Consider the following 15,159-nt stretch of genomic DNA (forward strand, 5'->3'; position numbering starts at 1 on the left):
GTGCAAACATCACATGCAAACCTGGACGGCCCACCCAGTCTCAGAGTGAGCGGGGGTCTCTGTCAGGACGGCAGGCTAATTTTACCCCGGCCACCCGGCCCGGAGGGTGGACAGAGAGGGAGAGCACATTTAGAGGTGTTATTTTGAGCGCCGTGTCGAGGCGTAGGATGAGACTGTAAGCAACCCGAGGGCAGCTTATCACTGGAGCCATTGTGTGTGTGTTTGTGTGCATGTAACTAGCACTCTTACTATTAAAAGCATGTATTGGATGACATTAATTGCTCGTTGTAGAGTGATACTGTACTATGGATTGCAAGGAATGCGACCAACACAAACCCACACACACTCACACACACACACACATGTGCATGCACATCCACTCATTTATTTCATTTTGTTTCAGGAAGGTAATTTGTCCCTTGCTAACTGACACCATACGGCCTTTTCAGCCGTATGGTGTCAGCTACAGTAGATAATTCAGCTGTGTGCGGGTTCTTTATCTTTGCACACGCTTCCTGACACAAAGACTAATTAGAACTAGCCTACGTTGCACGTCTCTGTTTTTTTTTATAATGATCTTGTTGTCAGACGAGCTGCAGATTCAGCTCCTTTAAGAATTGTTTGCTCACAATTCAGGGATTCAGCTGACTGAAAGCACACTGCCACAGGTCTCAGGCAAATTGTTACTCAAAGCAAAACACAGTAAGACCACTATTTATCACTGTTCTCTCTCCGTCTCCATCTCTTTCCAGACAGTGAGATTGTTCCTCCTGACTGCCTACGCCCACGCTCCTTCACCACAGTGCGCTCCTCCTCTCTCCGCCGTGAAGCTGACGACTCCCGTCTGTCGGTCAGCCTGTGCGACCTCAACCTGCAGCAGGAGGACGGAAGCAACGGCCACAATCACTCCCACGGCCACACCCTCCACCTGGCCTCTGCCTCCTCTTCCTCCGCCTGCCCCATACCCCAGAACTCCCTCAACTCCCAGCAGTCCTCTCTGCTGCCAGCCGCCCTGGAGAGCGACCTCCACTTCCACCAGCTGCGAGGCGCTCACATTAAGACGCTGGACGAGCAGACGGTGGCGCGATCCGAGCACGCACGAGAGGAACGCACTCTGGTCTTCACCAACCGGCCGCTGCGCACTGGAGAGACTGTCTTCATCAAAGTCACCAAGTCCAGCCCGTCACGCTCTGGCTCTTTGTCCTACGGCGTGACGTCCTGCGACCCAGCGGTGCTGCGCCCCAGCGACTTGCCCTACAATCCAGAGGCTCTGGTGGACAGGAAGGAGTTTTGGGCGGTGTGTCGGGTGCCGACGCCTCTCCAGAGCAGTGACATTCTGGGGTTCTTGGTCAACCAGGAGGGGGAGGTCATCCTCAGCCACAACGGGACCAATGTGGGCATGCAGGTGTGTGTGGACAACTCCCGCCCACTCTGGATGTTCTTTGGTCTCCATGGGGCTGTGACTCAGCTGAGGATTCTGGGTAAGTGAGCACCACATGAAGCGCCACATTAGATACTAGGGAGCTCGACAAGAATATTATGAAGAGCATTTGAAAAAGGACTAACGGAGGTACAGGAGTGATTTAGTAATGCACTGAAATCCATTCAGGAGAGGCTGATATGTTAAAGTTAAAACAAATAGTTTTGGTTTTAAACCACATTTACGTGACGTCTTTTTTCATCAATGATATTGCATATTTAATAACCTAACCTTTAGTGTTTAATTGTTGACGGTGCCGTCTTAGTCATGGAAAGATAGGTTGTTGACGAACATAATTCATCAAAGTTTCTGTTGATAAAATGAAACACTGATTCTTCACTCCCATAAAGAAACCAATAGCTTCTGTCCGTCAGACTTTTATAACTCCGTGCACCCGGTTAGTCAGGCTTTTCGTTTGAGCTCGACAAACAAATTGGCTCGGCTCATAGAACAGGTTTGCAGATACATCGGTGACGAGAAATTGAAGAAAAGAAAGGCCAAACCAGTTTAAAGGACATTTAGAAAGAGCTTCACTATAACATGGTTTGTCCAGCAGTGAGCACTGATGAGATCATTTTTACGTTGAAAAATTTCCTGTCACCTGGTCGCAGTGATAAAAAAAAAATTTGGTTAGTTAATTCTATGGACTGAAAAATCTGGTATCTGATAGATTTGCACTTCGCAAGCAAACATACCCCGATGACATCATCTGGGTTATTTTCACACAGTCACAGAAGACATTTTACTGTTTTTTAACTGTTTTCACAGGCTAGATTGTATTCTTTGTGAAGAGCTCACTGATCTTCATGTTGTAAGTAATCAAAGTGTCTCTTTACACTTTCTAGCACGAGTGTTCACCATAAATCAACCAAAGAATTGAACATGACTCGCTTTTGTAAACATCCGTCAAAAAAATGCAGTTAAATGAAATACATGCAGGTATTCCAGGCTGTGAATAGAGAACTCTGTCATTCTGCTTTTTGCTGTCAACACAGACGCAAACACAACTACACTGTTGGACATGGAGACCCTGTCTCCTATAAAATGATGAACAAAACTGTATTCTCAATTATTCGAGGGAAACACATTTTCTCTTGGATGACAGTCGCAGTTTTAAACACATGATTAATGTTGTAAATTGCAACAAAACAAAAAGGCAACAAAATGTATGCAGGTTTAGTAAAACATCATGGTTTGGGTTAAAACAATAATGTTTGTTAGCTTATTTAAAGGAGCAGTGTGTAGGATTCAGTGCCATCTACTGGTGAGGTTGCAGATTGCATCCAGTTGAACACCCCTCCCTCCCCAGGCATGACGGGAGCTAAAGTGGCCTTCACATAACATCAAAACGTGTAAGGCTCTCTCTAGAGTCAGTGTTTGGTTTGTCCCTTCTGGGCTACTGTAGGAACAAGGTGGAACAACTTAAAGCTCATGAACACTCTGAAGTCAGAGGAACCACCGACTGTCATTCTAGTTTTCTTCTAAGTTGCTTCTAAATACTTTCCAGTGTCGGTTTGTTTGTGCCCACCACAGACCTGAAGGTTTTTTAATCCATACTTGCTGATTTAAGGTTAAGTTAACCTGCTGCTGGCATCCATCTTCTCTGCTCCAGCAGGAGGTGTGATATCTAGTGTAGTTGTGTCTTGCAAAAATCTCTCAACATAAATGACAAAATCATTTTTAATATCACATTTTTACATCCTTATCACACACTGCTTGTAAACTATTCTATTTTCAGTACATTGAGTTGTAATTTCCTTCTGATTTGAAACAAAACAAATTATTTTATCATTTTGAAAGTTCACACCATTTAACCCTCACCCTACATATTTAACATACATAGGATGATTAACATGGAAGGACAACAAAAGGAAAAAAATGAAGGTTGGGGTACTGGCAAGAACTTCAATCTACTTTTACCCCTGCATGGTTATGATGATTAAATTAACTTTCTGTTAATGGATCCCCCTAATACCTACACACATGATCCTTTTAAGTTATGGACATAAATGAAAATAGGTCAACAAGAGAAAATACATTTCCCTTGAAAAAAAATCAACAATTAATTTCTTGTTGTATGTGAGCGTAACTTTTAGGAGACCAGGCTGGATATGGATATGTGGAGGCAAGTGTATAATATATAATATAAATGATAATATAGTAAAACACAGGTGTAATTATACAAAATGTGTCTTCAAAGGAGAATAATTGACAGGTACTGTGCATTAATACTACACACTTTCAAATGTCTTCATATCTGCTTACAACTACATGATAGTTAAAACCATTCATGAAATCTTGTTTACTGCTTATAAAAGCGACATTTGTGTTAAAGTAAAGTGTTGCTGAGCAGTTAAAAGATAAAAGATAAAAAGTAGATCAGATGGGAAAGTTTGAACGTTATTTTATGCTCCTCCTGTGAGTGTCTTAAAGGGAGTAATGAGCACGCTTTTGTTCTTTGACCACATGCTTTATCTTGTGAATAATCCCACTTGAAAGAGTCATTTATGGTGGAAAAAGCCATCCTTTCAGCCCAGCGATGTGTCCCGGGTCAGGAACCTACAGATCAGGATATCGATCTTCATTTGGCCGGGCACACCACTGCTGACACCTCTGAGTTATCTGCTGAATTCATTTACTTCCTGGGGTGGAGAGCTAGTTGTGCTAAGTGTTGATCGCTCTGACAGTATGCCAATGGAGGAAACCAACTACGTCTCCTGTGTGGAAATAACAGTCTTGGTCATGACCGGCACCGAGGGGTCACAATATTTACAGACAGGAATCCTCTACACACATTCAAAGGATCAGAGAGAAAAGGATGCTCTGTCACGACACGGGAAGATGAGAGACAGGAAGTGCGAACAGAGGTGGAGAGAGGCTGTGAGGGAGGGTGTGTGTGTGTGTGTGGTGGTGGGGGGGGCAGTGACCTGCACACAGCAGGGACGACAAGATGTCTCAGCGGGTGGACACTTTGCCTGTCAATGGTGTGCCAAGCATATTGCCTTCAACCGAGATGTGTGTGAGCGTGTGTGTGTGTGTGTGTGTGTGTGGTGGGGGGGGGGGGGGGATGCAACATGCTGTGAATGACATTCTGAATGAATTATTCCCACATCTGCCAAGGAAAGTCAGCAAAATCCTATTTAAGCTAAACTGCCGCACAAATGTACACACGCATGGATACAAGACATTCCTAAAATGATCATTTTGAACAACAAGCTATTTTTGTATATATTCACCCAGTAATACAAAGCGTTGACAGTAACAAGGCACACGTGTAATGCAACGTGGCCCGTTCAGCTGTGGATGCTGTCTTCCATTAATGCAGCTTTAAAGAGGCACAAAACTGCACCGGCCTCTGAAAGGTGTCTGACGTGTTTGTCCGTAGAGGAAGAGGCATCTATAAATACATCCTGTGATTCTTCAGTGATAGCAGCGCTAAAGGAAGCAGAGGTTAAAAGAGGTTAGAGAGGAAAAACATTCGCTTTACCTAGGAATGCAAGAGAGACAGACGCTGGAGACATTCTCAAAGCTTTCTCTTAACAAAAGTCTTGACTCATAATGTTATAGCGTTTAAAGTCTACAGTAGGGATGTCACGAGAACCAATTCTTTGGTACCAAGTCCATGCCAAGATTCTGAAAACGTCACTGTGATCCTTGTTCTAGGAGGGCCAGGGCTCCAGACTAACAGCGCCCTGTTAATGTCCCAGATAATGCTTTATTGTGTTGAAATCTGCAGAGAGCTAGCTAAAGTTAGCTGTTAGCAGTTAGCTGTGAGCAGCCGGTGGGCAGCACAGTCCTGCTTAGCTAAATAACTGAGCTAGCGGATGACGCTCGGAGGTTAAGCTTTATCCAGTAAAAATCATTATAGAGTGAAGCTGCATTATAATCTCATCATGATGCGTTCAAATGTTCACAAAACGGTATGCTGTAGTGTTTGTTGAAGTACATGAGATTTATTGTTTTTGCTTTTTACTGTGGTATCAAGAATCGTGTAACCTCACAGGTGTTGGTATGCTCGACTACATTTCTGGTATGGTGACATTCAGTCTTTTGGGGATTTTATGAGATAGATAAAAGAGAAAATTACACTTTGATAATGTCACCATCAATCTTTTTTATCAGTGCCCTTTATGTTCAGTTCAATGTTCAATTAGTTCGATAAACAATGCTGGAAATAATTTCCTTTCTTTCTTTTAGTTCAACTTTGCACGTTACACACTGTGTCCACTATGGGCTAATGTTGCTAATGTCTGTTAGCTTGACCCACTTAACAACAACCAACGGCAAAGTGACTGTGACAACCAGGTCAATACAAATGACAGTGACTTCAATATACAGTAGCTGTGATGTGTAGAGGGATCAGTGTGAAACGCTGTCCTCCCGCCCTTTTCTAAAGCTTCACCTCATTTCACACGCTTCATTTTCTCCTTTTGTTTCAATCCACTTTTAGTTCATGAATGCCACTACTCCTGTTTATCCACTGAGTTCTCAACATCATCCTTAGAAAGGTTTCTGGTGACAAACCCCCTCATCTGTCCTTTATATGAGGATGCATCTCTACAATCAGTAATGCAGTTTGTATGTGTTTCATCTTATCTTTACCTTCAAGAGCAAACCTTATGTCTAGATCCTGCGTTATCTCACAGAGAGATCACCTGCTTCACTGTCAAATTACATTTTGGCTTTGCAACTGTGCATAACAGACCGCCTGTTTTTTCTGTGTACGTTTCTTCCAACATCACTAAAGCCAGAGAGCCTTGGCAGCACGACAACACAGGAAAAGCAGAACAATGAAACTGGTCGGAGGCACATCTTCTTATCAGAGCAGATCTCAGAATTCCCCCTGAGGTGTGAATCATCTTTACTTTCCAGCTGCTTTGAATTAGGAAGGGGCTCTTATCTGGATCTTGCAGCTCTAGATATATTGCTTAATGTTGACTGGAGAGCAATGTAGCTTTCACTGAAGCTGAATGAGAGCCATGCCTTGTAGTTGGAGTGAGGGATGTTGAACTTGACAGCTTGGCTCTCCCAGTGGGCCTCTGCTTTCAGGATGGCAAGATAAAGCAGTCATCACAGAGGCCTCTCCCTTCTAACAAAGCATGAAGTAATGGACCTTTCTAATAGGAACATACTCATACAGATGCATCAGGCTAGCTAGGGTCAGCCAAGAGTGCTCGGACAGGGTAATGATGGTGGAGGAAATCAATAGTGCAGTAGTAATGGTTGTGGAAGTCATACTTACTTTATCATTGTGAATACAAATTCTGGCTTTCTGTTTTAAATCTATTTGAAGGTTGTTCAATAAACGCGTCTCAGTATAATGAAATGTATATATTAGGACACATGCATAGTGTGTATCTCTGTGCCTCATAAACCTTTTGCTCGAACCAAAGAACAAAATCAGCTCAGTGCTATATTGTCAGAATTTAAGCTCTGAAAATGCTCTGTAAAAAGCCCATAAGATGCACATTCTCAGCTTCAGCTGTACTAACACTAACCCTTACCCGCTGACTTCAGCTGGATATATAGAGTGCTAAAATGCAATTCTATATGTGGGGGCTTTAGTCTGAATCTGTGTTTTCTGAAATATCCATGCAAAGACATGTCACCTATAGTTTCACCCTCTGGGATACACCAGCTCATTGACTGCATGCCACACAGTATTTCTCTCTATGTACAAATATCCTGTATGAATGTGATTATGCCAGGGAAAGCGACAGAAAGACTGGCTGACGGTTGAACTTTGAAAGAGAGACATTGGAGGGACATTGTGCCTCGTGGTGTGGAAGTGGGACACCCATGCAGTGACCCACATGTATTATATAGATTCCATTAAAAGGTCAGGCGTTCATGCTCAAGTGAAACGTCTCACCACCCACATCCTCGTACACTGCAGCTGCCTCGCTCCTCTCTCCTGCTCTTCTCAACTTCTGTCATCTTTGCTGGAGTCTTGTCTTCTCTTTCAAATGAACAGGTTTTATCATCTTGGTCATTTTGACGCTTCCCACCTCTTCCTTTCTAGCCCTCAGTTATCATACACGTACCCCTGCAGGCATACATACTGGCATTCACACAGGCTCATGTACATGGTCATCTGTAATAAAGTGTAACCTGATCATATAGCACTTTGTGCTACTCCAATAAATACTTCCTGTTCAAAGTCATTGGTTTATTGCATGTGTTTCTGGTAGATGTCTAAAATAAGATTATAACTTTTTGTTCTCTGATATAAAATAGGTCAGTAAATACCCCTCTGGTGAATTAAAAAGTTTTCTATGTCTTAAAAAAAAGAGACGGTCTTGCTGGGTGATCGGCCGTGGTCGGTGATCGTCTCAAGGTCTGCTCCCCACGAATGAATCCAATCCCAGCGCTTCATTCTCCGATGTCAATAAGCGTGTTCTGTCTTAAGCCATAAGTGCTACAGCGGTCAAAACGAAAAGACAATCAATGAAGACAAAATTGAGGTGAAATTCATGGAAGCTACCTGACGCTGCATCTACATGTATCGCTGTTGACATTAAAAATAAATATTGACTGAACAAACTGCAAAACAAGGATTTTAGTGACTCATTCAATTTGTCACCTAAAAAGTGAGGGGTGTGTATGTCAGTTCAATTTCAGAGACGTCTTTCTGGGCCTACTCCATGCACTCCTACATGTACACAAGCATTCATACAAGAGTATAGAAGCAAACACACTCTCCCACTGCACCCATTAAAGTGAGTTACAGCTCAGGGAGGTAGACCGCGTCCTCCCTCCAAACAGCTCCTTTGTCTCTGAAGATAATATCTCCTCCACAGACATGAGAGACTATTAACATTTTGTGCAGCCGGCTAAACCATGACCTTAAACTGCTTCTCTCAGAGCTGCTGTCCTCTATTCCGATCTGAACACATGCACACAAACAAAGCTGAGCCACATTTGTCCCGATACTTCAAAGAAGAGCCACCCATTGTGAGACGCTTTGAGGATATAGCATCACCAATTTAGACGTTTGCAAGGGTCCTTCCACTCTTCTCCTTTCGTTCCTTCTGGTGCATCTTAAACAGGCCCTATTATGCTATTTTCCGGGTGCATATTTTTATCTCCAGTTACAGTTACAACATGTAACATGCATTAATGCCCATAATCCTCCTTGTTTTTCTCATCCTGGCTGTCCTGCAGCACCTCTTCTCACCCTCTCTCTGAAACGCTCCGTTGTAGCACTTGCTCCTCCCTCCAGAAAGCAAAGTCTGCTCTGATTGGTCAGCTAGCCCGCTCTGTTGTGATTGGTCAACGTTATATATTATATTTCAAAAAACTCTTCCTCCAGAGCTTCAGCTCCGTCTCTCTCTTTTGTTGTTTGAGGGCCAAACTAGTCGGAAGGAGTTTTACGTCACTTCTGTAACATTATGACCTCATAAAGTTACAGAAGTGAAGGAGAGAATTCAATGGAGCCGTTTCAGGAGCTCAGGAGCTTCTGAGGGGGAGGGTAACTCCTTTTAGGGCTGGACTTCAGGTTTTACACTCTACGGACCTTTTACATGTACAAATATATATATAACACACTAAAGAAGAGGGAGAAAGTGGAAAAGCATAATAGGGCCCCTTTAAGTCTGCACATTTAACCCCTTCCCTCCCCTCAGGTTGCATTTTAAAAATTGACCCAAATTAGTGGCTCACACAAGCCTGAAGGCTGTCCTGGGTGATCATACTACACACATATGTACACTAAGCCCCCAGCCCTGCACCGCCCTCCTCTGCACCCCGCATCGCCATCCACCTCCCTCATCACATACTCTGCATACCTCCCATAGATGCTAAATATGGAAGCATTGCTGAAGTAGTTAGCAGCAGAGATGTGGCCTCAGACAGGCAGCTGTTCGCACATGTTGGTTTGATCTAGCGGTGGGATCAGGGATGGGCAGCACAGATTCTGCCTCAGCTGCCCTGGATGGGAGGTGCTCGCCTGCCTGGGGGATTAACAGAGAGAGATGGACGGAGAGAGGGAGGGAGGGAGGGGAGAGAGGGGAGAGTTCCAGTGGGGGAACCGCTCGTGCTACAGGGCTGCAGGGTGATCAGGCTCAAGTAACCCGCTCAAAGGTGAAACATGAGTAGTGCAGAAGCACCTTGTAGAGTGGCACAGTGATTTACTGATCAACACTCACAGTGTGCCGCTTTCATTCGGAGCCTTTCTTCACATTTATAGTTCACACGTTGTACATGTTAGTGCTGGGCTTTTCTGTAGCTGCTTGGATCTCCTTTTGTAGTGGAACTTTAACGCCTCAGTATGCTGAAATACCAGCAACAACAAACCCCATTTCTGCTGGTTGAAGGCTGTCTCAGAAACAATCTGACAATCATGCCAACTCGATCTCCTCGTAAACCGCTCTGTATGATATTTTACAAAAATATATTTTGTTATTTTTTGGGCATTTTCCTATGACTGTCCAGCAACACAAATGATCGGTGCTCCTGCAGTGTTTAAGCAACAAAACTACTTGGTGAGTAGATTGACTTCTGGTTTCACACATGAACTGTGGTCTCCTGTGTGAAAGTCTGGGGAATTTAGACCTCATCCACACCCGGCAGCAACCTCCAGTTCTGCCGAGTGAAGCCAATGCAGAAGAGTCTTAAAGCTGCATTCTCTCTCCTGTCCACCAGGGGGCGACTCCTCTGGTTGTATAGAAGTCTATGAGAAAATGACTCTACTTCTCTCTTGATTTATTCCCTCAGTAAACATTGTAAACATGAGTTTATGGTCTCAATCTCTAGTTTCAAGTCTTCTTCAATACAGCATGATGTTCATTTAGTAAATGATGCTCCATTTAGAGTCAAACAGACCATAAAGCAGGGGATGCTTTAGGGCGGGGCTACACACTGATTGACAGGTCGCCACCCTATCAGTCTCTATATCAATCCTCCGCATTCATAATAAAGTCACTTCCTGTTCACTGTTTGAAAAAGTCAAGATGGCCACGGCCATAATCCAAGATGGCCACGGCAAATTCGACGAACTCGAGGCTTCATAACGGCAGTCCACAAACCAATGGGTGACTTCACTATGACCACGCCCACTTCTTATATACAGTCTATGAGCCATACGCAGACTTTATCAGCTGTCCTTGCTCACAATTACATGGATTACTTATGGACACTTAAGAAACAAGGGATAATTAGCATCACTAGGGTGTCTTTAACAGATAACGTGGTTTAGATGATCTGGCTAAACTTGTCTTCAACCTGTGTGCTTTTTTGACCTTTTGAGATTTTCCAAGATCTCTACAATTACTTTGTCGAGTAGAGTGTTAATATAACTGAAACATCCAGTGACTGGAGCATCGTCACACTCAAGCTGTAACACACGAGATTCAACATGAGTGCAGTTTGGTCTTGACAAGTAACTGGTGTAGTTTGAAGTAACACTAAAAACAACCCTTCAGGTCGTTTGTACAAGCAGCTTATAATGATCCGTATTTACGTTTAGCACAGGAGGAAGTCAGGTGACGTAGTATAAAGATGGACAAAGTCTGTGTATGGAGGAGGTCCTGGTGGAGGGACAGGTCTAAAAACATGGACTTTCACCAAGGAGACCGCAGGTCATGTCCCTTGGTGAGAAGAGTGTGAGTAATGCAAGTTCACCTACATAAAGTACGTAACATTCATCGCGTTCGTAACTTTCGTAAGCATTCCATCAATGGTGTCTCCTTTGCTTATACTTGTGGCTTGTCTTGTGTCTATTCATAGGCTGTGGGTAGAGCAAAGCATTCACTACGGCGCTCCAGAGGACCTGTTACATCACGTTACACACTTCACATACAGCACTGGTCATACACACATACACACATACACACCTTGTGGTGCCGGGAGCACCAGGGCAACCCCCGGTATGCAAACAAAGATATTGTGACATGCCACACCAAACAGCTGCTGATATAGAGTCATGAGCAGCAGTGACTCGATGACACGCCAACTGTGACAAAAACACTGCTGCTCTTTATGAGCTATTACATTACATGATCAATTTTCTCTAAATTCCAGTGACCCATTATTGTTTGGCCCTGTAGAGAAGCGGCCTCTGGCCCCGGGCATCAGTTGTATTGATCGACTGCTGGTGCAGATGGCAGCAGAGAGATGCGGTCTCCTCGGACATCCGTCATTATGTAACTGGTTGGTGTTGATGGTGACTCTGTGGAGGAGGACATTCACACATGAAATGCTCCTCAGCACCTTCACCACAGTGGAGTGGTGCTCTTTGAAACAAAGCATGGTTAAATATCCAATGAGTGCACAGCAGCTGACTTCTGATGCAGTTGTTAGTGTTCTTTTTTTGACAGCAAGCTTCAGGGAAGGTAATTAAAGTAATTAAAGTAATCTGCAGTTACGCTGAGACGCAGCAAAGCGTTTGATGGGAATTCTTAGTTGGTGATTACATGCTTGCTCTGCCAGACAGCTCATTCTTAATTTGTTGGTGGTCTACCTGTGATGTAAACTATTGATTTATTATTTCAGATGACAGATTAGTGACATCAGGCCTTGTCCTCAGGAAACACCGACTGGTGTAGCTAGCATAGCTTCCCTTATGAGCAACATTAGCATTCAACTTGAGATGTGTTCCTGACCACCTTACAAATATGTAGTCCAACATTTCCTCACGTTCAGCTCTTTGGTCTCCAACAGCTGAGAGATGAAGATTTGTATCTGCTAAACCAACTCTGCTCTTCATTTGCTAGCTGCTAACTGTGTGTGCCTGTTGTCTGGTGCTATGGTGGCATGCACTGGGTTGATCAGAGCCTTTCACTATCCTAACTGTCCGTGGTGTCTGGAAACAAAACCAACCAGACAGAAAATGAGTTTACAACCAAAATGAGAACCATCGAGCGACCCCTTTCACAGAGTCCAGTCCTTTCATCCATTCTTAACATGTAAATATTGATCTGTGCAGCTTCACAGTCGTACGGAGCCGGCAACAGCCTGACAGGTCTTTCTAGGCATCACAGGCATTTCAACATATGTTGCCTAAACTTATTCTTGGAATTCCCATTTGTTTCCCCGACCGCCATGTCGAGGTAGAATGCGGAACGAATGGCGGACAGATTATAAATACACTCTCTAAAAAAAGAAAGGAGTGATGAATATGTGCACAATAATAACAGGACTGCTCTCTAAATTGGAGTGCTCTCTGTTCTTTCATGACTTCATATGTAACGCCTGGATAATGATAAAAGGAGGTCACGCTCTGGTTCATTGTTTGTCATTTTGTGGACAAAAAAAGAAACAAAAGAAAAACAATAAAAAGAGAAGACCTGTTAGCTGTTATGTCATATGTCACTTTATTTATAAAAAGTCACCATTAACCTGCTTAGAGAGCCCTTCTTATCTGGCCTACAGTGTCCCACAGCTCTCTCAGACCTCATTTCCTTCTCTGTCTATTTTTTGTTTTTACATCCTGTCACCATGTTGGTCAGCCTGCATTCGGATTATCTTCTGATTATTACAATATTCTACCAGTCTACAGTTATAGATCTTATTAGAAGTAATTGGAGTTCTGATAAAACCTGTCCTCCCCTCCCTAAATCTGCTCCGGCCAGGTTCCACTCACCTCGGGGATCCGCGGGCCTCGTCCAACCCCAGCTCGCCCTCCTCCTCTCCACACACTCCCAGCGCTCTGGGCAGTGGCAGCTCTGATCCGGTGCTGAACGGAGGCCTGTGCTCTGCCGCGTACTGCAGCTCAGCAGGGGGTAGGTACACCCAGAAATGAGGAGATACTGCTGCAGAAGCTGAGCATCAATCACCCCACAGGGGACGTAGTGGAAACCATTAAGGGACGGCGAGCAGATGTCATCCTGCAGTAGTTAGGAACAATAGCCAGCACTTGATGGTCCCACTGGTGCTGCAGCTGCAGCTGGATGTAGGGACATGTTTGGTCACATATCACTGTTATGTAAATGGATCTGATGCAATGCGTTTTTTACCATAGTGCCAGACTAACCTGATAAATACGTCCTACACATGGTTGATTTTCATTGAGTTTCACTTCATTCATTCAGCTGGATGTTCTATTCTCATAGGCTGATTGCTTGTTGGAAATAGGGAGGTCTTTTGGATCTTAAATATTTGCATTTAATAGTTCTTATAGTCATATGTCCGTATGAGACGCACTAACTCTAAAACAAAGGCGTCAGTATTAGAAGCTCAGAGCAACTGACGCAGATTAAAGACAGAGAAAGATCAATGTGGGTCGCTGAGAGATGAGGCTGGACGGACCGTCACCCAGGAGACTGCTCATGTTCCATGTGACACCAAGGGTTAGGGTTAGGGAGTCAGTTTGTGTGTAACAAACAGACTCTTTTTACGTAACAAACTGACTTATTTGAAGCATAACCACAAAAGAGCGTCACAGTTTGGAGCGTAGGGCTACAGACCGAGCGTCCGTATTGGTTGAGTTGGGAGAGAGAGGTATGTTGGGTAAGTTGATTGTTTTTTTACAATCGGAGAAACACAATTTAAGATTATTTTTGAATGTTTCTCTGTACTCGTGACAGATTTACTCTTTTAATAAAAACACACTGAGATAGCCACCATTTCTTACATATGCATCTAGCTGTGTGAAAACAAAAGTATATCCCATCAAGTTTTACTTCATTTGGCTACCTTACTTTTCCAATCTGTCCTCATTCAAGATTTAATTTCAATTTCTCCATAGGAACAACTCCAAATTCACCAGTCAGCCTCCCCAAGTCACCGACGTTCCCATCAGGCCGCGGGCCGTGGTCCGACGAGTGCTCCATCTGTTACGAGAACGCCGTGGACACGGTCATCTACGCCTGTGGACACATGTGTCTGTGCTACACCTGTGGCCTCAAACTCAAGAAGATGTCCAACGCCTGCTGTCCCATCTGCAGACGGCAGATCAAAGATATCATCAAGACCTACCGCAGCACGTAGGAGGACGGACGGACGGACGGCCTCCCTCAGAACAATCAGGGAAAGATGTGTCTATGTTCAGGGAATATGAACTCTGGTCATTTAAATTCGGTATATTCACAGAATTGTTTTGTTTGCTGCGTGACCTTTTCCAAAGTCGGTACCGCTTTGCTGGAAAGGTCTCTTGTCTCTGCAGAGGTGGAATATGAAGAGGACGGAGGTTCCACTGAGAACCTTCTTCTAACCAGAAGTGTTTGCTCTCTCCTGGGATCTTGGAAGACTGAACGAGAGGGAAAAAACTGGAACAATTCCAACAATCTTTTATCTGTTGAGCTTGTAAGTTTGAGGGACTCTCACCCCATTTGCACCGAAGCAAAGAGTCACTTTGGGGCTGAATGTCTTGAGAAGCGTTCTCTCTGAGGATGAAGCTCTGACTCAGTTCTGACTGGTGATCTCCTCAGTACGTCACAACTTGTGTCTGTGTGTTACTGAGCATTCAGTCGGGAGACAAACGAGGGAGTGATAGCTCTCTGTTACTGTCGTGGTGGTCGTCAGTGAGTGATGTGCGTAGAGAAGGAAGGCGGCGCTGAGTATATTAAGTAGGATCGTAACACCTCTTGTACTCGTATAATCTAATGTACCTTTTTTGGTAGTTCTATTGCAAATGTCGGTGGTAGCTATATCGTTGTGCTAGCTAGCAGCTTGCTCTGCAATGTGGTATGTTGCACTGAAATCAGCATTGTCCTCTCAGAACAACCCGTTAATAGACGGAG

The 15,159-nt window shown here is 44.0% G+C and overlaps 1 protein-coding gene across 1 annotated transcript in view; it reads left to right on the forward strand.

The window, feature by feature from the left end:
* The window catches only part of LOC129095442 (E3 ubiquitin-protein ligase NEURL1-like), a 73,314-nt gene extending 58,907 nt beyond the window's left edge, over positions 1–14,407 (forward strand). Inside the window, exons 8-10 of the mRNA XM_054603877.1 lie at positions 753–1,481; positions 13,051–13,200; positions 14,166–14,407. Coding sequence (XP_054459852.1) covers positions 753–1,481; positions 13,051–13,200; positions 14,166–14,407 — 1,121 coding nt within the window. The remainder of the gene's footprint in view (positions 1–752; positions 1,482–13,050; positions 13,201–14,165) is intronic.
* The last annotated feature ends 752 nt before the right edge of the window (positions 14,408–15,159 follow it).

This window comes from Anoplopoma fimbria, chromosome 9 (genome assembly GCF_027596085.1).
Source record: "Anoplopoma fimbria isolate UVic2021 breed Golden Eagle Sablefish chromosome 9, Afim_UVic_2022, whole genome shotgun sequence".
NCBI lineage: Eukaryota > Metazoa > Chordata > Actinopteri > Perciformes > Anoplopomatidae > Anoplopoma > Anoplopoma fimbria.